At 37.0% G+C, this 19021-nt stretch overlaps 1 protein-coding gene across 4 annotated transcripts; it reads right to left on the bottom strand.

Annotated features, from left to right (window-relative positions):
* Positions 1 to 109: 109 nt before the first annotated feature.
* On the bottom strand, positions 110 to 17837 carry LOC121857781. Of its 4 annotated transcripts, XM_042353970.1 has the most exons (6): positions 17679 to 17837; positions 13887 to 14109; positions 10810 to 10909; positions 7530 to 7592; positions 5390 to 5808; positions 110 to 305 (listed from the first exon to the last, which is right to left on the bottom strand). In XM_042353970.1, the coding sequence occupies exons 5-6, from the start codon at positions 5755 to 5757 to the stop codon at positions 110 to 112; spliced, it is 564 nt and encodes a 187-aa protein (XP_042209904.1). In that variant the 5' UTR covers positions 5758 to 5808; positions 7530 to 7592; positions 10810 to 10909; positions 13887 to 14109; positions 17679 to 17837. The 4 variants fall into 4 exon arrangements, 3 of the variants coding, with proteins under 3 accessions (XP_042209904.1, XP_042209903.1, XP_042209906.1); XM_042353969.1 differs by lacking the exon at positions 7530 to 7592; XM_042353972.1 differs by lacking the exon at positions 7530 to 7592 and having other exon boundaries at positions 14035 to 14109.
* Positions 17838 to 19021: the final 1184 nt, after the last annotated feature.

Raw genomic sequence — 19021 nt, 5'->3', positions numbered from 1 at the left:
GTAGAACTGTCTGCTGCTCCCTCTTCACTGCTATAATTTTGTGTTTTCTCTATGTGATCATCACTTATCCCAGTCTCCTTAACTTCAAGACAAGTGTCTTCTTTATCATCTACCAATTGCTGCTTCCTTCTACAACATTTTCAATTACTTTTTGGTCTACAGGAGATTCATCTTCCAGTTGGGAGGTCTTCTTAACTCCTCTACCACCAGAGGTCCCAGCTAGTTCTTCTGTACTGCTTCCTGATTCTTTAGCTTGATCTCTAATACTTCCTCTTCCTTGTAACAATCTTCTTCCCTTGAACCACCTGTAAGAGGAAAAACACTTGAAAATATTTATTCCCTCAAATTAAAGGACAGATGAGCAAATATATTCAAAACATGTCTGATAAAATAAGGAGAATAATATGACAATCAACTATAACCTCACTACAGAAATATTGAAGTCAGAGTACAATATCCCAAACAGCAAAAGGCACCTCTATACAATCACAATTAAAAGGTATGAACAATTTTGCAAAACTATAAAGTTGCTAATAGTGAAGACAAGAAGGGAGAGGTAGTAGATGACAGAGTGCTTCCCACAACAAACAATTTTAAACCATAGTGATTTTACCTTTCTTTCAAGCTTTTCCCACTTTACGGTTGGGTGGCCAGAATCATGATCATGTATACTCACCAAGAAAAAGTCCCATCGCCTCACTTGCCTCTTCGTGAACCCAGAGTGTAGAAGCGGTCACCAACACAACAACCACACCCAATGTTAACTAGTTGTATGACCCGGAGTTAAGGAATAATTAAAAAAGACCAGACAACTCGCCAATTGCACTGGCTAAACCATTACCCTAGAAAATTATCTGAAAATCAAATAATTAACATCCAGGTCCCCAATAACTGCTGGGTAAAGAGGCAAATGGCGGAAAACCTGCCCGTTTTCACCCTGCCCGGGGATCAAACCCGGGTCCACTCACTTGCAAAGCTTAACATGCCGATCAGTACACCATACACACATACATTCAATTTTAGACGATGTTTTGTTATCATTTGTTTCATAAATTTTTTATCTAATGTATTTAAGTTTATATACATAATATACAGGCAGAGTTTTCCTACTAAATTACGTTATTCTTAATTTGTTTTCATTCTTCCCCCAACATTTTCACTCACAAAAGTTTTCTCAAATATCTGTACTGATACAATACACACAAGCATGTTCTGGAATAAGTTTACTGACATACATACATACATACATACATACATAATCATACATACAGCCAGCCAACAGACCCATACCACAACATGCGTGTAATAAAGGTGGTTAAAAAATCAAGTGTTCCAACTTATGTTCAATACCCAAGAGGATTAAGAATTAGTAAAATATTTTCCCTCAATTTCTGAGAATACCAAAGGGGAGAGGTCGAGACTATACAGAGCAGTACCCAAAAAATTTAGAACACTATTTCTCCTTGACCCAATGAAACCATTACTGTATTCAGTTACAAGACAAATCAACTAAAGAACCAAGTACAAAGACAGACAAACTAGTGCTACAAAACACAAACATCACAGTACCCAAAATAACTACTGTCAGTTTTACCAAACTCTTTAATGTACTTACCCAAAGACCTATGAGAACCTTTGTCAGATTATGATATCCTCCATAAAACACTCACACAGGTGACCTCTGTCTTAATGAAAGGCATTAAGGGTAAAAGAAAAATAAAGACCTTTATAGTCTCCAGGGAACACCCTTAAATATCTGCCAGTAGAAAGTGGCATTTTTGCACATAACTGTGACAGATTAGAAGATATTGTATAAAGAATTGGTAATCAGATGTTGCATGACTGCCACACTGGTGAAAAGAAAGAGAGTTGTCCAAATAACAGTGCTTCAGCTGCTGTGGCAGTCACAGGCATAATTATCACCAGTGATGTGACAATCAAGCTGTTGCTGCTTGCACAATACTGTACAAGGCAGATTAATCTGTTCAGAAATGCCAAACAAACTTTATTGATGGAACCAAAATAAATTAAAGCAAATTAACTGGAAAATAGCAAAGGTGCCATCACCAAAAAGTTGTCTCTATTTGAATGAAGACTGGAATTAGATTGTTACAAAACAAATTTTTTTTAAACTCTTTCTGGTATAGTAGTAACAGGATTTTTCTTTGTACCTTTCCAATGGAACAAATGGATATATACAGTAGTATCATGGCTTCCATATATATGATATTACTGTATTTGAGGCCCCCGCATCGTAAGGGTAACTCAGACCATCCAGGGCGAAACCCATTTTTTGTTGGAAAGCACTATTTTTGGCATAGCTCTATATGATGGTAGTGGATAAGTTCTCCTTATTAGACTGTAAACAAGGTTGAAAGCCCTTTCAAAATAGGGTGTAACATCGATTTGTGCAGACAGGAAAGCATGGGCTCGGTTTTCGTGTCGTCAGGTGCTCTCGTCCCGTCAGTGAGCGAGTGTGAGGAGCAGGCGGCCAATCACAGTGAGTCTCTGCTATCTACGTCACGGCCCCTCCAGCCAATGTGCGTGGAATACCTCTCCCTCCGCTTTGTTGTGGTGGGATCTACACTCTGATATCGATTAAAGTAAAAAAGCCATAAGCAGGTGGGAGATTTGTTGCTTCAAGTCAACAACCCAGTACATTACTTCATGATGCACTACCTACCATCTGCAAGCATAGAGTCCTTTAGCTTCAAAATGCATACAAAATTAATGCTGTATCTAAAAAAACAACAAAGTTATGCTTGTTAGAAGTTAGAAAAACTTTAAACGAGATTTTCTCAGTTTCAAAATTTGGCGCAAGTAACCCTTACAATGCGGGGGGCCTCATATCCATTTGTTCCACTGGAAAGGTACAAAGAAAAATCTTGTTACTAGTGGAGTATATAGAAATAGTTCTATGCAAAAATTTAGTCCTCAAAACTACTGGAGCCCAAATTGAAATTAGAGAAATGTTTGTGCTATATGTACATCATGTGAACTTATGAATATAACGTACACAAACAAAGTGTACTTACAAATACAAAAGATTGTCTACTTAACTACTGTATTCTAATTACTCCAGTCACTGTGGAGGTTTATTAACAAAAGCATGGCTTCATAAGTACTGTATCAAGTACACGTGTGTTTGCTTTCTGATTAAAAGCTCTAGGACTTGCTAATATACCTAGACTAAAAGTTATTAGCAGGGCTATACAAACCCATTAGAATGACACAAGGGACAAGATCATTTTCCAAATGAGCATGTGCTCTATAATGGAAATAAGTCTTTTGTGTTATTCTCAGAGTTCTACTACAGGTGTGTGTGTACTTTGGGATACTGTATGTTCTTTTTACTCATTATACAGTATTTGACTGGGTCTGTGACCAATTCCCAATTGAATAAAATAAATAAATAATACTGTACTCTAGTCTCAAATGTGTGATAATTTCCATAAAGTTCACATACAGGTATACCTCACAAGTGTACGTGTTCTAGACAAGTTCAACATTGTGGGTTATGTTCCTGCATGCATTTCTGGTAAAAAATTGTTCACCAAGATATTAATTACTGTATATAATCATGAGGTAAAATAAATATTTAGATACAAAAGATACCTGAGATGGTTGAGGAGACTGCACAGCTGAGGTGGTGGAGTTATTGAAACAAAGTGCCAAGATTACTTGCCTCTACATCTAAGGATGGATGTTTATAATATACTGCAGGTCCAAAGATAGCTGGACAGTTTCTTTTTCTTCTATTTTTACAGTTCCTTTGGTATGAACACAGGCACCATTAGTGTTACCTTACATATGCTCGGTGCAGTTGTACACTACATGTACAGTAGTGTCTAACATGAACAAAAACACCAGTTACCAATAATTAGTATACAGTACAGTACTGTACAGATTTATATTTAAATATCTTAATATCTGTTGAGTTTATAATGAAAACAATTATTTTTAAATATATTAATAACTGTAGTTTAATAATATAATGTTTTGGAGGTAATATTAGTGTGGCTGTAACAGAGGTAATATTAGTGTGACTGTAGCTGAGGTAATATTAGTGTGGCTGTAGCTGAGGTAATATTAGTGTGGCTGTAGCTGAGGTAATATTAGTGTGGCTGTAGCTGAGGTAATATTAGTGTGGCTGTTAGAGGTAATATTAGTGTGGCTGTAGCTGAGGTAATATTAGTGTGGCTGTAGCTGAGGTAATATTAGTGTGGCTGTAACAGAGGTAATATTAGTGTGACTGTAGTGGAGGAAACAGGCGGGTGTTGTGCGCCTTAAATTGTTGTTTGGAATTTTGGGGAAAAAGATTATTTCTTTCTCTAATCCACGAAAAACATTTAACAAGGTAATGTATGGCAAGGTATACCTGTATGTTCTTACAGATTTATCACATGAGATATTTTATCTTTGTGTTCTGTTATTGTTATCAAAATCATGCAAGTTCTGACAACAAGGATGGGTATGTGATATCCCAAGTGTATTCTGTTGGGTACACTTGTCTTAAACTGTGAATGGGAAAATATGCACAGCCCTGATTAGAGAGAAAACTAAATGTGATGGAAGAGGACCTCACAACAAGCTGTGGAGAAGAGTAATCCTTTACTTGTTGAACAGAAGCAAGGATACCTATTCTAAATTATATAAGGAAGACAGTAAAGTGAAAGCAATTGGACTGTTGAAATGAGTAACTTAATGACCTTTATAAGGCTTTGTTCAAAGGTTTACTTCATCAACAAATATTAAGGGAAATGAAGTTATCATAGAAACAAAGTTTAACCAAAAGATTTAAAAATTACAAAAGATAAACTGGGTGGAAGATGCCTAATATGAAAGTTTGGGTTCAATGTGGCTGAACAGTAGGTTGTAAGCAGAATGTTCAGAATGGGAGAGTTAGTTTTCAGGAAGACAATGAAATATCCCAAAAAACTTCATGAATACTAATATTCCCTGAGTAGTGGAAAGATAGAACTGATTAAGGTGGGATTACACCTGACACTCTTCTGTCGACACTTCTCTCAGTCATGTACGCCTGAGAGGAAAATATTTTGAGAGTATATGTCGACACTTCTCTAGAGGGAACCTCTCAGGAAAAAATGTCAAGATTTCTTCATAATCAGTTACACCTTTTGCTCTGCCAGTCTGGGACAGGAGGGTTCCATGTGTGGACAAGAATATTATCAGAGCAGCATCGCTACCACTGATGGTCATTTTTTTTATCAAGAAACGAAGAAGAATATGAATGCAGCCAAGGTGGATCAATTATGGACTGCTAGACATGGAGTACTAGAAGCACATGCAACAATACAGAAGAAACTGCATCTGAAAGTCCAATTTCAAAACTTCCAGAGAATGTCATCAACTGACATTGAGAACCTACTCTGTCTTTTTGGACCTCAAGTGAAGAAGGGCGGCCTGAGCCAAATTTGATTTCCTTCGTCTTGCTTCGAGTGACAATCGAATGAATGATAGTACATCGTAGTAAGGCCACTTTGTCTTGGGTCCGGCCATCCCAGAATCAGATCTTTGGGCATTCAACTTCCGGTGTTCTGCAGTCCACTGGTTCCGAAGATTGTGTATCTTTCGTTGGACTTCCGAAACCTCAGCCCCCATGCACTCGGCCAGCTTCTTCCATGCACTGCTCTTCTTCTCACGATCCTTGTGATCTGGGCTAGACATATCCCACAGAGTTGGATTCCTTTCATATTCCTCAATGACCTTTACGGTCATTTCATTGCTCCACTCCATTGTCAACAGCAAAGCACACCACAACCACTCTGGTTCCCACAGCGCAAGCAACTGTCGAAAGAAGGCAAAAAAAAAAAATAGAACTAGTTTCTACTCCTGAGAGATGTGTGAGGACAAGATGAGACTTGCTCTCCAAGCCAGTTACAACAGGAAGAAAGTTTGAAAAGTTCATGTGTAGAGAGATCTCTCGCCCACTATCGAAGAGTTTTAAGTTAATGTACAGTACAGTACTTCCAAACTGCTTAAACATTGAAATTTTCGCTTGCGAGCAAAGTGCCGACAGGTATGTGTCAGACATAATCCCGCCATCTGACTCAAAAATTTTCTCTTAGAAGACTGTACCTGAAACAGTGTTGTGTACAACTCAATATTCAAGATGTGAGATTAATTATTAGTAAAGAACTGAATCAAATTAAATTTAAAATCAAAAGATACAATTAAACTTTCTGAAACATTTCACATATTGAACAAAAATCTAAATTATCATGTTTAAGACAATACTTATGTACTACTCAATTAAAGTGTTAATGTCAAAATAAAATTTCACCATGTAACTTTTATAAACTTAAGGGAACATACTGCACTTCAATACAGCAACATTACTAAATAATATGTTCCAAAATCTAATTTCAAAAGGACCATAACCCATAAATAAATATATAGTTGGTCACTAATATGCGAGTGAACTTTAATTGAAAATTTACCGTTGCTTTTGGTTTACCTTTAAATACAAAAGAGTAATATAAACCTAGGGCTACTCTTCATTTTTCAACAATACATACAGAAGGTTATGACTCCCTGGTGTAATTAAGCCACAGGTTATGCTCGGACAATAAGAACAGCTTTATCATCTACAACATTTCAATTGATCAACCTTAGATAATTCAATCCTGACACTGAACTTAACTGCTAATAAACATTTTACCTTACAGTGAACAGAACTGTGCATTAAAACTAACATAAGATGGATTTTTTACAGTAATTAAATATCACCAGTGATATGCACATGGATGCTGCCATTAGTAATTATGAAAAGTTGTGACTTTAGACCATTTGATTTAATTTCCTGATCACTAGCAAGCAACGATAAATACAGTGTGAACTTTTGAACTTAATATTTTCACTCCTTTTCCATATTTGTGTAGAGTGGCTCAAGGTGGCAGAAAAACCTCAGACAAGAGAGAATATAACCAAGAGAAGGATGACAGATTAGTGTGAAAAGTGATGATAAAAGAAAGGGGAAACTAAGACAGCAAGTAGAAATATCCCATACTTGTTCATATCCTTAACTTGGACACATACACGCACAGAGTACAAAGTGAATTTTGATATCCACAATGATTCTTTTCAATTCACTGTGCATATAATGTTCAGTAGTCAGGATACAACTACAACAGACAAAACAATTCCTCTTTCAGCAATTCATAAAAACTTTAATCAACAATCCATAAAACACTACTGGCTATATATTTTGCCCCTTTAGGCCAAAACAACTAATTTAATTCAACAAGATAAAGGGAAGTTAATCCATATAATGAAGATCAAGTTTGTAAAGGGAAGTCCAGTTTCTAACACTTAACCGGCTGGTAAGAATCCCGTCCTCCGCCACAATACAAACAAAAACGTAATGCAAGGAACATGAAACGTCCACTGATGATGGTTGCCATCCCTACAGCTAACTTCCACCGACAATGGCCGCCATTTAAGGGAAGATCAACAGACCCTGTACAGGGAAGTTCCATACTGTATTTAAAAGGAAAGGCAACACATACCTGTACAGGGAAGTTCAATCATCAGAGGGAAGTTCAACAGATAAAGGGAAGTTCAACACATATCTGTACAAGAAAGTTCAACATTTAAAGGAAAAGTTCAACAGTCAAAAAGTTTAATCATCAAAGGGAATTTCAACATTTAAAGAGTAGTTCAACACACACCTGTACAGAGAAGTTCAATCATCGAAGGGTATTTCAATAGATACAGATAAAGTTCAGCATTTATTTGAAAGTTCAACAGTTAAGGCAAAGTTCAAGGAGAAGTTCAACATATACTGTACCTGCATAAAGAAATTCACTTAATAAATGAAAGATCAATGAAAAAACGACAGTCACCTGCTAAGAATAAGCTCAGCTGAGAAAGGGACAACACATAAGAATGGAGGAAACTGCAGCGAGCCTATTGGCCCCTACTGGGCAGTCCCGTTTACACCCAACACCTATTGCTCATGTATCCATCCAACCTATGTTTGAAGCTATCCAGCGTATTCCAGTTAATGATGATGTTTGGTAACTTGCTCCATTCATCCACTACTCTATTTCCAAACCAATGTTTACCTATTTCGCTCCTAAATCTAAATTTGTCTAATTTAAAACCATTGTTATGAATTCGCTCCTGTAACTTTATTACAGGAGGCAGGCGAGGACAATAACAGGGGCATTGGGTATAGGAATACGGCCTGCATTGTGGGGGTGAAAACGAATAAGGAGTGAACAGGAGAGATGATAAGGGGAAAATGAGGATGAAGAAGATATGCACTATGGTAATAGGGGAAGCTGGAAATCTTTCTATTGCAGTCATCACTCAGGGGGAAGCTCTCTGGAGGAGTGAAGTCATTGTAAATAAGATGCGTATATATTTTCTCCTTAACAACTGGCAATATTTTCAATTCATCATTTTTGGCAGGGAGGAGGAAGAAAGAGGGAAGAAGGAAGGAGGGAAAAGAGGGAGGGAGGGAGTTAGCTGTGGGTTTTTTATTGTACATGTAGAGGAATGTACACATATGAAGTTGAGTTTTCTTGTGAAATTACTGGTGCTTTACTGTCAATATTAAACTGGGCTGTTGGTGGTCAGCCAAGCAAATATGTGTTCTGACATACTGCATCATGTATGCCTCTTCTAATTTATTAAAAAAATTCATATTCTATATAAAGAAGCAAGTACAGAAATGTTTATTTGCCCTGTGAAAGGTCCTGGTGTTCTACTGCTCGTGATTTATTGTACTGTACAATATATTGGGTGGAGGAGGACTACTGGTTAGTTTAGCAATGCCCTGGAGAGTGGAGGTTGTAGTGTTAAGAATTCAAACTGGAGAAAGTCAATACATTTCTTTAAAACAGCAAGAAAAATCATCAAATTCCTTTAAAATATCTTAATAAAAATCAAATTTTTACAATACAGATGAATTAAAACAATTCTCTGGCAGTTTCCATGATAGTAACATAAGTGTCACCAGAAGAGTGACACAAATAGAATCGCCAAACTAACAACACTTGTAAATACTGTTTGCCCAGTCAGACATAAGACCTTATTACAGTACTGTACAATATTCTCATTTAATGTGGAACACACTTGGTTGTTCCCTCTGTATGTGCGGTGTTTTACCTGGTACTTAGTATTGGTGACAAGGTTCCTTTTTTTATCTACAAAGTGGTGACTCTTGAGCCTTAATGAGATGTCTGTGTATTTGGATGATTGTATGAAATAACACTACCATAGTTATTGTGAGTCTATATAACACTACCATAGTTATTGTGTCTGTATAACACTACCATAGTTATTACACTGCATTATGTACCTCATTTATTTGTAATGAACTTCATCTTACAATAAAACTGCTTTCCATCATCACACAGTACAGGTAACTATGTTTGTAATGATGCCGCTGGAAGCCATGTGTGAATTTTATACAGAACTGTACTGGTAAATTTACCCTCATACAATATTCAGATATTAAGGCTTCATTAAAATGGCTTTGTTATCTGATGAGAAATTATAGATTTAAACTGCATCTCATCTAAGCATCAATTTATAGAACATTGATATTTTGTTTTATACAGTACAGTACAGTACAGTACTGGTAATTATGAATATATCCTGGTATTCTAGAATGTTATATTTATATTTTTTGTAAAATTAATACTGTACTGTTTGCACTATTTGAATATTTTGATGAATAATATATTCAACATCTTGAGGCTCGATGATTTAACGCTGTAGTCACAACCATAATGAGTGTCTGAATGAGTACAGTATAAAATAAGTGATTATCACTAGATATAAACAAAGGTTTATTTTTCATTCTCATAATTTGTGAGTTTTTACAACTATAACCTCATGAAACCTTTACCAAAATGGATAAAAACTTCTATTATAACTGTTCCTTAGGGAAAAAAAGGAAAATGTTAATATATGGTAATTTAAGAAAAAAGGCAGAGAAAGAGTTGATACCACTGATGAGGAAGCCGCCACAGCCAAAATAAAAATTCTAAATACAGTACAGTACTCCCTGCTAAGTAAGGGGTGTGTCTTCCATGGCACCATCCCTAATAAACTGAAAATAAAATTCAGTTAAATGTTTTAAATTTTTGGGGTGGAAAAAATGGTCGTCCTACTTCAATTAAAACATTATCTATATGACGGAAAGTGTAAACCTTTTCTACGCGTTAACGAGTGCACTTAGACCCTTGTTGTGTGGGAGTGGTGGCCTAGCAGTTGGTGGGTGGCTGACAGATGATACTGGATCCAAGAGTTAAAAATCTTTACAACATTTAGGATAGTACATGTAAAGTAGTTAAATTATGTCATAACAACAGGATTTTAGTCACAACTATAAGACTACAGTACTACTGTATTACAGTAGCTGTACTAACTTTTCCAGAAAGTTTATCATCTGATTTCATCCATACAGTATAGTTTTGGGTACACATATACACATACATACTGAACAATGATGTGCAAAGGGGGACAAGAAATTAATTGTTATTATGAGGAGAGGTGGCCTTGTTATTCTAAGGCCCCCATTTAATTGTCTTTGAAATGACTATGTTAAATTATAAAAGAAACTGATAATTGTACAAACATGTTATCATTTGGGGAAGCTAAAATAGCAGTCATAAAAGCAGTTTGATTATCAGACTGACGGGATTGTTCACCAATGATGAAAATAACGCTGCCTATATCAATGAAAAATGTTACTCAATACCATTTATTGTTCATTATCTCCAACAATGGTGGATGAAGACAACACAGCAAGACAAATATTTCTTGGTATCTCACCTGCCTTTACCCTTCCTTCTCCTGCTCTGCCTACGTCCACCAGAGTTAACTCCCCCTCGGTGGTTATCTGCAAATGTTCTACAGCTTCCTAATGATGATCCTGAAAATATAATAATTTTTTTCTTTTTAACAAACAAATGCAATTCTTTATAAGTATGCCTTGTAACTTAGAAATCACATTCTATCTACTGTATACAGTGCAGTACAGTACTGAATAGTACAGTGCAGTGCAGTACAGTGCAGTACTGTATAGTACAGTGCAGTACTGTACAGTGCAGTGCAGAACTGTATAGTACAGTGCAGTGAAGTACAGTGTTGGTTCCTAACACACAGACAAAATTTTATGCAATCCCATAAAGATCATGGAAGGAAGTGATCACAAGACATGAACACCCGACACCTGGGATGTGTGGACAAGCAACCAAACTCATTGCAGAGGAACCGTCTCAGTACAGTACTGTATATGCACACCACCCACCTACAAGGAATACAGTACAGTATGTACACTATTTGAACATCTGGTATAAATATCTGTTGAAAACTGAGTCAAGTAAATATACAACTGATGACATATAAACAACTTAAGATCATAGACATACAGTCACAACATCAATCAATTAATTCCTGCTCCGCTGTAGAGATAAAATTATAAATTTCTAGCACTAACAATGACTGGCATGCAAAACCCTGCAAGCATCATCAAACAAAATCACAGTAAAGCCTGGTAATGCTGTACATATTAACTGAATCCATATCATTATCACACGAAAACTTCAGGACAACAATTTTGGCAAAACACTGTCGCCATGCCAAATAATACTGTACTTAAAACAAGTAATTGTAATAAAAAATGTTATACAACTGAAAATTTCATTTCTGGCAGACAAGGAACACATGCAGATGCACAAACAGCACCCAAAATAAGGCAGATTAATAGAATGAAAGAGTTAAATGTAATGAGAGAGAGAGACAAGTGAACTCTTAGAATGCTGTAAAGGACATAATGTTTGTCTACATATTTCACTCGACAACATAACTCACCAATATAAAATTTCACTCATGGTACTGGTGACTATCATGGTCATGGTACTAGAAACTATCATGGTCATGGTGTTGGAAACTATCATAAGAACATAAGAATGGAGGAAACTGCAGCCAGCCTATTGGCACCTACTGGGCAGTCCCATTTACACCCAACCCCTATTGCTCATGTATCCATCCAACCTACGTTTGAAGCTATCCAGCGTATTCGAGATAATGATGATGTTTGGTAACTCGTTCCACTCATCCACTACTCTATTTCCAAACCAATGTTTACCTATTTCGCGCCTAAATCTAAATTTGTCTAATTTAAAACCATTGTTACGAGTTCGCTCCTGGTGTGATAGTTTGAGTACCTTTGTAATGTCCCCTTTGTTCATCCCTGACTTCCATTTATACACCTCTATCATATCGCCCCTCACTCTACGTCTCTCGAGGGAGTGCAAATTAAGAAGCTTTAACCTGTCTCTGTACTCAAAGTTCCTAATGCCCAGGATTAGTCTTGTCATTCTCCTCTGAATTCTTTCCAAGGATTCTACTGTATATCCATTCTGTAATACGGTGACCAGAATTGAACTGCGTAAACCAAGTGGGGTCTCACAAGTGCAAGATATAGTTTTAAGATGACCTCGCTAGTCTTGTAACTAACACGCCTTTGTATGAACCCAAGTACTCTATTAGCCTTGTTTCGAGCAAATACACATTATTTACTTGGCTTAAGATTCCTACTTATCATTACTCCTAAATCTTTCTCGCAGTCGGATTTCTCAATAACATCATTGTTCATCTGGTATCTGGTTTCCCTGTTTACATCTCCTATACTGAGAACTTTACATTTGTCCACATTGAATCTCATCTGCCATTTTTCAGACCATTCGAAAAATTTGTTTAGATCTTCCTGTAGTTTTGCGGAGTCATCGTCAGATTTAATTACACGCCCTATTTTAGTGTCATCAGCAAATTTACTTAATGTTGCTGTCTACGCCGATATCTATATCGTTTATATATATAATAAATAATAATGGTCCAAGTACTGAGCCTTGGGGAACTCCATTAGTGACGTTGATCCAGTGGGATTTAGTGCCGTTAATGCTCACTCGGTTTCCTGTTCTGTAACCACACCCTAATCCATTTTAGAATATGGTCATGGTGCTGGTAACTACCATGGTCATGGTGTTGGTAACTATCATGGTCATGGTGCTGGTAACTACCATGGTCATGGTGTTGGTAACTATCATGGTCATGGTGTTGGTAACTATCATGGTCATGGTGTTGGTAACTATCATGGTCATGGTGTTGGTAACTATCATGGTCATGGTGTTGGTAACTATCATGGTCATGGTGTTGGTAACTATCATGGTCATGGTGTTGGTAACTATCATGGTCATGGTGTTGGTAACTATCATGGTCATGGTGTTGGTAACTATCATGGTCATGGTGTTGGTAACTATCATGGTCATGGTGTTGGTAACTATCATGGTCATGGTCCAACCAATACTCTCATATCTCAGGTATAATGAACTGTACTGTACAGTTCATTATAAAAAAAATATTTGTTATAAAATATATGTCTGGTTTTTGAGAATCACCAGTTTTCTAAGATCCAGTTTACAGGGTCTGTACCTGTACTGTAATCATTTACCTTAACCTTTGTCAGGTCATAGACTGGCTAGATTGCCAGGGTTTTACTGTAACATATTCCCCTACATGAAACACTGACAGTACATACCATTGTCTTTTATAAAATAAGATTTTATTCTAAAAACTCAACCATGTTACTTATGAGGCACATGTTAAAATACAATTAGTACAGGTAATGGAAAAATATACATGAGTAATAAAAATTACTAGCATTTACTTAATAATTCAAGTAATTCTTAATGCAGAGAAGGCAGTAAAGTTAAAAAAAAAAAGGAAATTAGAAGTGTTAATACCATCTAGCAGTTGTACATAGTTAATTGCTGCGTGCCAATAATATCCGAAGCTGGCGTCCCACAGCATGCACGACGAAAACATGCCTGTGTAGTGGAACTTACGCTAAGCTGTACAGTGTCAGGAAACAACTTTGAACAACTTTGTGATGTGAGGTGATATTTTAATGGGGTTGACACCCGTGGTCAACGGTGACATCAAGTTGCAAAAGAGGTGAAGTACAGTAGCCTAATGTTGCTCACTGAAGTGTACCTTTGCCAGGCAATTCTTGATAACTCATTATGATCTGGTGTGTCCAGCACTCTTCTGCACCTTGGCAAACATAACCTGTAAAGAAATAATAGTCTTTGAAATAATTATGCAACCAAACTAGGCCTATTAAAAAAAAAAAAAAAATTATATATATATATATATATATATATATATATATATATATATATATATATATATATATATATATATATATATATATATATATATATATATATATATATATATATATATATATATATATATATACACAGTTAACCCTCACTTTACGCGGTCGCATTCCGCGTTTCCACGTTTACGCGGTGCCCTGCCGGAACCCAGGATGCTCACATTCCGCGGTGCGTGTACCCCTTTACGCGGAGAGCGGCTGGCGAGCCGCGCCATTTTTGGATCCAAACCTCCCGCCATCCGCCATGTTGTGTAAGCTGCGCGAACATGGTGCGCACAAGGTCGCCCAGTCATCAAAACATTACCAGTTCTTCACCCGCCACCCACCACAGCCGGCCCAAGTCAGTGATAGTGATAATTATGGTGAGGATATGGACTTATATGGACTTTGGGGAGTTTGACAAAGAGGCCCTGCAAGCCTCTGTGGTGGATAGTGATACAATTGATACAAGTGACACAGGTGAGGGCCAATAATCTGCCCTCTGCCTCGGAACCAACCGCCCATCCCCGTGTGCCCAGCCATTTTTTCTACTAATGTAAGTGTTAAAAAACCTAATATTATTGATATTTCTCTTAATTATTAATTGTGTGTGCATACCATCATAAAGTTAAGATAATATTTTTACTACAACATAGTTGTGTGTCGTCAAAAAGTGGAGTTTGGGGATCGGCCCGGACTCCATTTCAATTAATCCCATATGTTATGTTTTTCACTTTACGCGTTTCTCACTTTACGCGGGACCCTCCGGGTTACATTAACCGCGTAAAGTGAGGGTTAACTGTATATATATATATATATATATATATATATATATATATATATATATATATATATATATATATATATATATATATATATATATATATATATATATATATACTATATATATATATACCTGGATCACGCGCAAAAAATAAAAAAAAGATCATACAACTTTAGAAAGACTGGAGACACTCAACATTGGGATTGTGTTCACTATACCTGTACAGTACCTGTGGATTGTGTTGAGTTCTGATACCTGGGTGACATGATGAGTGGCGGTGGTGCTGAAGTTAGCTCAGTTACAAGTATTAGTTGCTAGAGGAAGCTTAAAGACTTAATAACAGCAAGAGGACCTTCCTTATATGTGATAGGAAAAATGTACATAAATGGTGTGAGAAGTGTGAAGATGTATGGCAAGTTGAAGAGGCTAGCATACAAGGTTGAGCGAACTGAAATGAGAATGGGGAGACAGTTGTGCAATGTGACACTAAAAGTTGGGAAACCCAGTTCAGAGCTAAGGGGGCAGTTGGGTATTGAGAGTATTGGGGAAGTTTAGCACTGAGGTCGGCTGATATGGTTTGGGTAGGTGGAGAGAATGGAGGAGACTAACTAGGTCAAGAGGTGCTTGAGTCTAAAGGTGGAGTAGTGGAGAGCCAGGGGCAGGCCAAGAATGACATAGTGAGAGATTGTAAAAATTAACATCAGAGTTAATTTTTTATTTTAATTGTATTAATTTTTATTTTTTCTCAATGATCATAAATACTTGTAGTGGGCAGGGCATGAAGGATAAGGAAAATTTTGGGATAAACACGGTGAAAAACTGATCACGACACTAAAATGATGCCTCTACGTGCTTTGTATGTCAAGAAAATAATTATTTACTATAAATACTTTTCCAAAAAAATCAGCCAAGTAACCATGTGTCATCTGTTTGTTTTACAACCAAACTGCTCGGTCTGAGTGTAATCTCATGTCCACAGTAACAATATTACACCATGACACCTCAACAAAGTACTTTCTATTTAATGAGGCAGGAGGGTCTGGACCCCCCCCACTTAGGAAGTTTGGTAAGGTTAGATAGGTTTTTGGGGGTTGGTTAGGTCAGGTTATATTAGGTTCTAATAAATGTCACCTCCCTTAAAATACTGTGCTTACTATAATGATAAGAACATCTGCAAAAAAAATGAACAAAATTGAACAATTCCTTCTGGTGACAGCGGTGTTCTCTTACATTTCTGTGATAATTATGCAGTTTACAGCAACAATATTACACCATGACACCTCAACAAAGTACTTTCTATTTAATGAGGCAGGAGGGTCTGGACCCCCCCCACTTAGGAAGTTTGGTAAGGTTAGATAGGTTTTTGGGGGTTGGTTAGGTCAGGTTATATTAGGTTCTAATAAATGTCACCTCCCTTAAAATACTGTGCTTACTATAATGATAAGAACATCTGCAAAAAAAATGAACAAAATTGAACAATTCCTTCTGGTGACAGCGGTGTTCTCTTACATTTCTGTGATAATTATGCAGTTTACAGCAACAACATAATTCCAGAATTCACTGCATTCAATCGATAAAACACTTTTATATGATCATTTTCTTATATTACACTTCCGTCGCAAATTTATAATAAGGAAATTATTGAATTTTAAAAATAATAAAATCAGAACACCTGTTGCCCCAGCACCTGTTGCCCCTACACAGTTGCTCAAATTGTGTGTTCATACGTTCGCTTACCTCTCGCGCATGTGCTGGGGGACGGCCGCCAATCAAATCGGGGGCGGCCGCAGCCAATCGAATCCAATAAAAAATGTAAACTTTTGATTCAACCAATTAGCGTTCAATATCCGGCGTGGGTGCTAAGATGCAGGACATTTTTAATCAATTGCAACATAGAGCCATAACGTGCTGTGTGCGATATCGATTATTGGAAGTTTATTGTATTATTTCATTCTAAATATAAGGAAACTTTAGAGAACAGAGGAACCCACAACGTATTTTGGTTCCTGACTCGGAGTGAGGTAAGAAATACAGTTATTTATATTCTCATGGAGGCTGACCACGTGACTCTAGGGTTATTACATAGCGCTGTGGTCCGGGGACGCTAGGGGTATCCCCGGCTAGGTATAAGTTAGTAAGCACAGAGTACAGGGAATTCAGACTATGCAATCGATACAACTATTAAGAGGGGGGGGGGGACTAAATCACTAAAATGAAGTCAGATTTGAACTAATTGTATCAAAACCCATCAGAAAACCACCTTTTTCTCTTCAAATTCCATGGTTGCTGTAATATGCACATTTACCCATTTCCGTAAGTAACCACAGAATTTGCCTTATAAATAAAGAGAAAACCGTATACTGTACTGTTGTATAGCGCCTACTATAATGATAGGGTTAAGTGCTAGCTGGGTTACTGTGTGCTAGGTAGTCTGGCCATCAAGGTGATTATTAGATAATTGCGAGTACTAGATGAAAAATTACAGTATATATGATAGACAATTACGTGTACTTGATGGACAATTACATGTACTGTTTGCTCAACCAAGTTCATAGTAGTGTGGCGGCCTCTGTCAGGCAGGATGCTCGCCACCACTAGCAGGACGCCAACCTGCTAACTCGGCAAAACTTTTACCATCTGAATTTAATGCTACATCAAACTCGCTTTTGACCAATGAAATCGTTTGTTAAATACCTTATGTTAACGACAACAGACCACAGGCAGTATTAATTCGTTAAGCAGGCGGTTCACGTGGTGGACCTAGGAAATGTTGTTCACCTCTTGATGTATACACCGTGTTGATGGCGCCACTGTCAGGACACCTCTCGTACAGCTTACTGATGGCTAAAATAAATAGATTAAATAGATATATAGTCATTAAATGGTTATATTGATTCAACATGTACATCGAGTGTAGGTGTATAAATAATGGGTAACAATAAGTTTCGTCAATCACGGATAACCTAAACGGGTAAGTTAATTAATAAGGGCAAAGAAGTATAAAGGCCATTAACAGGTAAATTTATTTTCATTGAAGTAAAATATAATCATGTAATCTTTCTCGTTACACAAACATGACATTACTTTTCCAGGTTAGCAGAATAATCAATTGTGAATCTCGATGTCTAAGTTTTCAATTAACAATATAATCGGATTCTTTTCCATTTGACTCGTAGTGTAATTATTTATATAGAGGTATAGTAGTTTATTGACTACTCTGTAATGGAAATAATTACCATTACCACATTTCAATTCCTTCCATACCAGTAAAAACTAATTAATGGTAGGGCCGTCAGGTCGAGAGGTGGCAGCAACAACAGGAAAATATAAAACATTAACTTTAAGGGCCAGGCCATTAATAACCTAGGGCTAGGTGACGTGGAGAAAGTGAGAAATGGTTAACTCCAAGTCGCCATTATAGATGAGAAGCAAATGAAAGACGCCTTGAATCTAAAAACATTTAACACGACCAAAATGGAACTTTATCCTCTTCACTGAGCTCGTTAGTTGCTTGTGTAGTCCGCCACGTCTCAATTAGCGAGTAATGGGCATGATAATACTGTACCTGTAAGGCTGTAGTTACCAGCTACCAAATTTCCAGATAATTAGTAACGACGATATGGTGTACTACATGGCAGAACAAGGAGCCGTTGATGCCTTCGTCGGTAATTAAATCATTGCATATAGTATGGAGTTGTAACCAGGGGTCCATGTGTTGCAGGCTGAGTGACGTCTAAGTGTCGGATTATGTAGCCGGTAAGACTGTTATCATTCCTTATATTTTGGGTGAAAATAAAAAGCATGGATATCAACATACTGCTGTCAATAGACATCCAGTGTGCTTACCTTGGTGAAGAACAAGTAGCCTACCGGTCTAAGCTCACAAGGAGTCACACCCGGTCCCACTAATTACCCAAATGTAGCCAAATGTAGCCAAATATAGCTGGAATGAAGTCAAATAATGGTCCTAGATGAATAAATCGGACTGCTAATCACTTCTCGACTAGTATTTGGTGTCAGAAAGTCACAAAAAATTG

The sequence above is a fragment of the Homarus americanus genome, unplaced genomic scaffold, assembly GCF_018991925.1.
Source record: "Homarus americanus isolate GMGI-L3 unplaced genomic scaffold, GMGI_Hamer_2.0 scaffold16712, whole genome shotgun sequence".
Lineage (NCBI taxonomy): Eukaryota > Metazoa > Arthropoda > Malacostraca > Decapoda > Nephropidae > Homarus > Homarus americanus.
The sequence above is the reverse complement of the archived record's forward strand: the minus strand, read 5'-3'. Positions and strand labels throughout refer to the sequence as shown.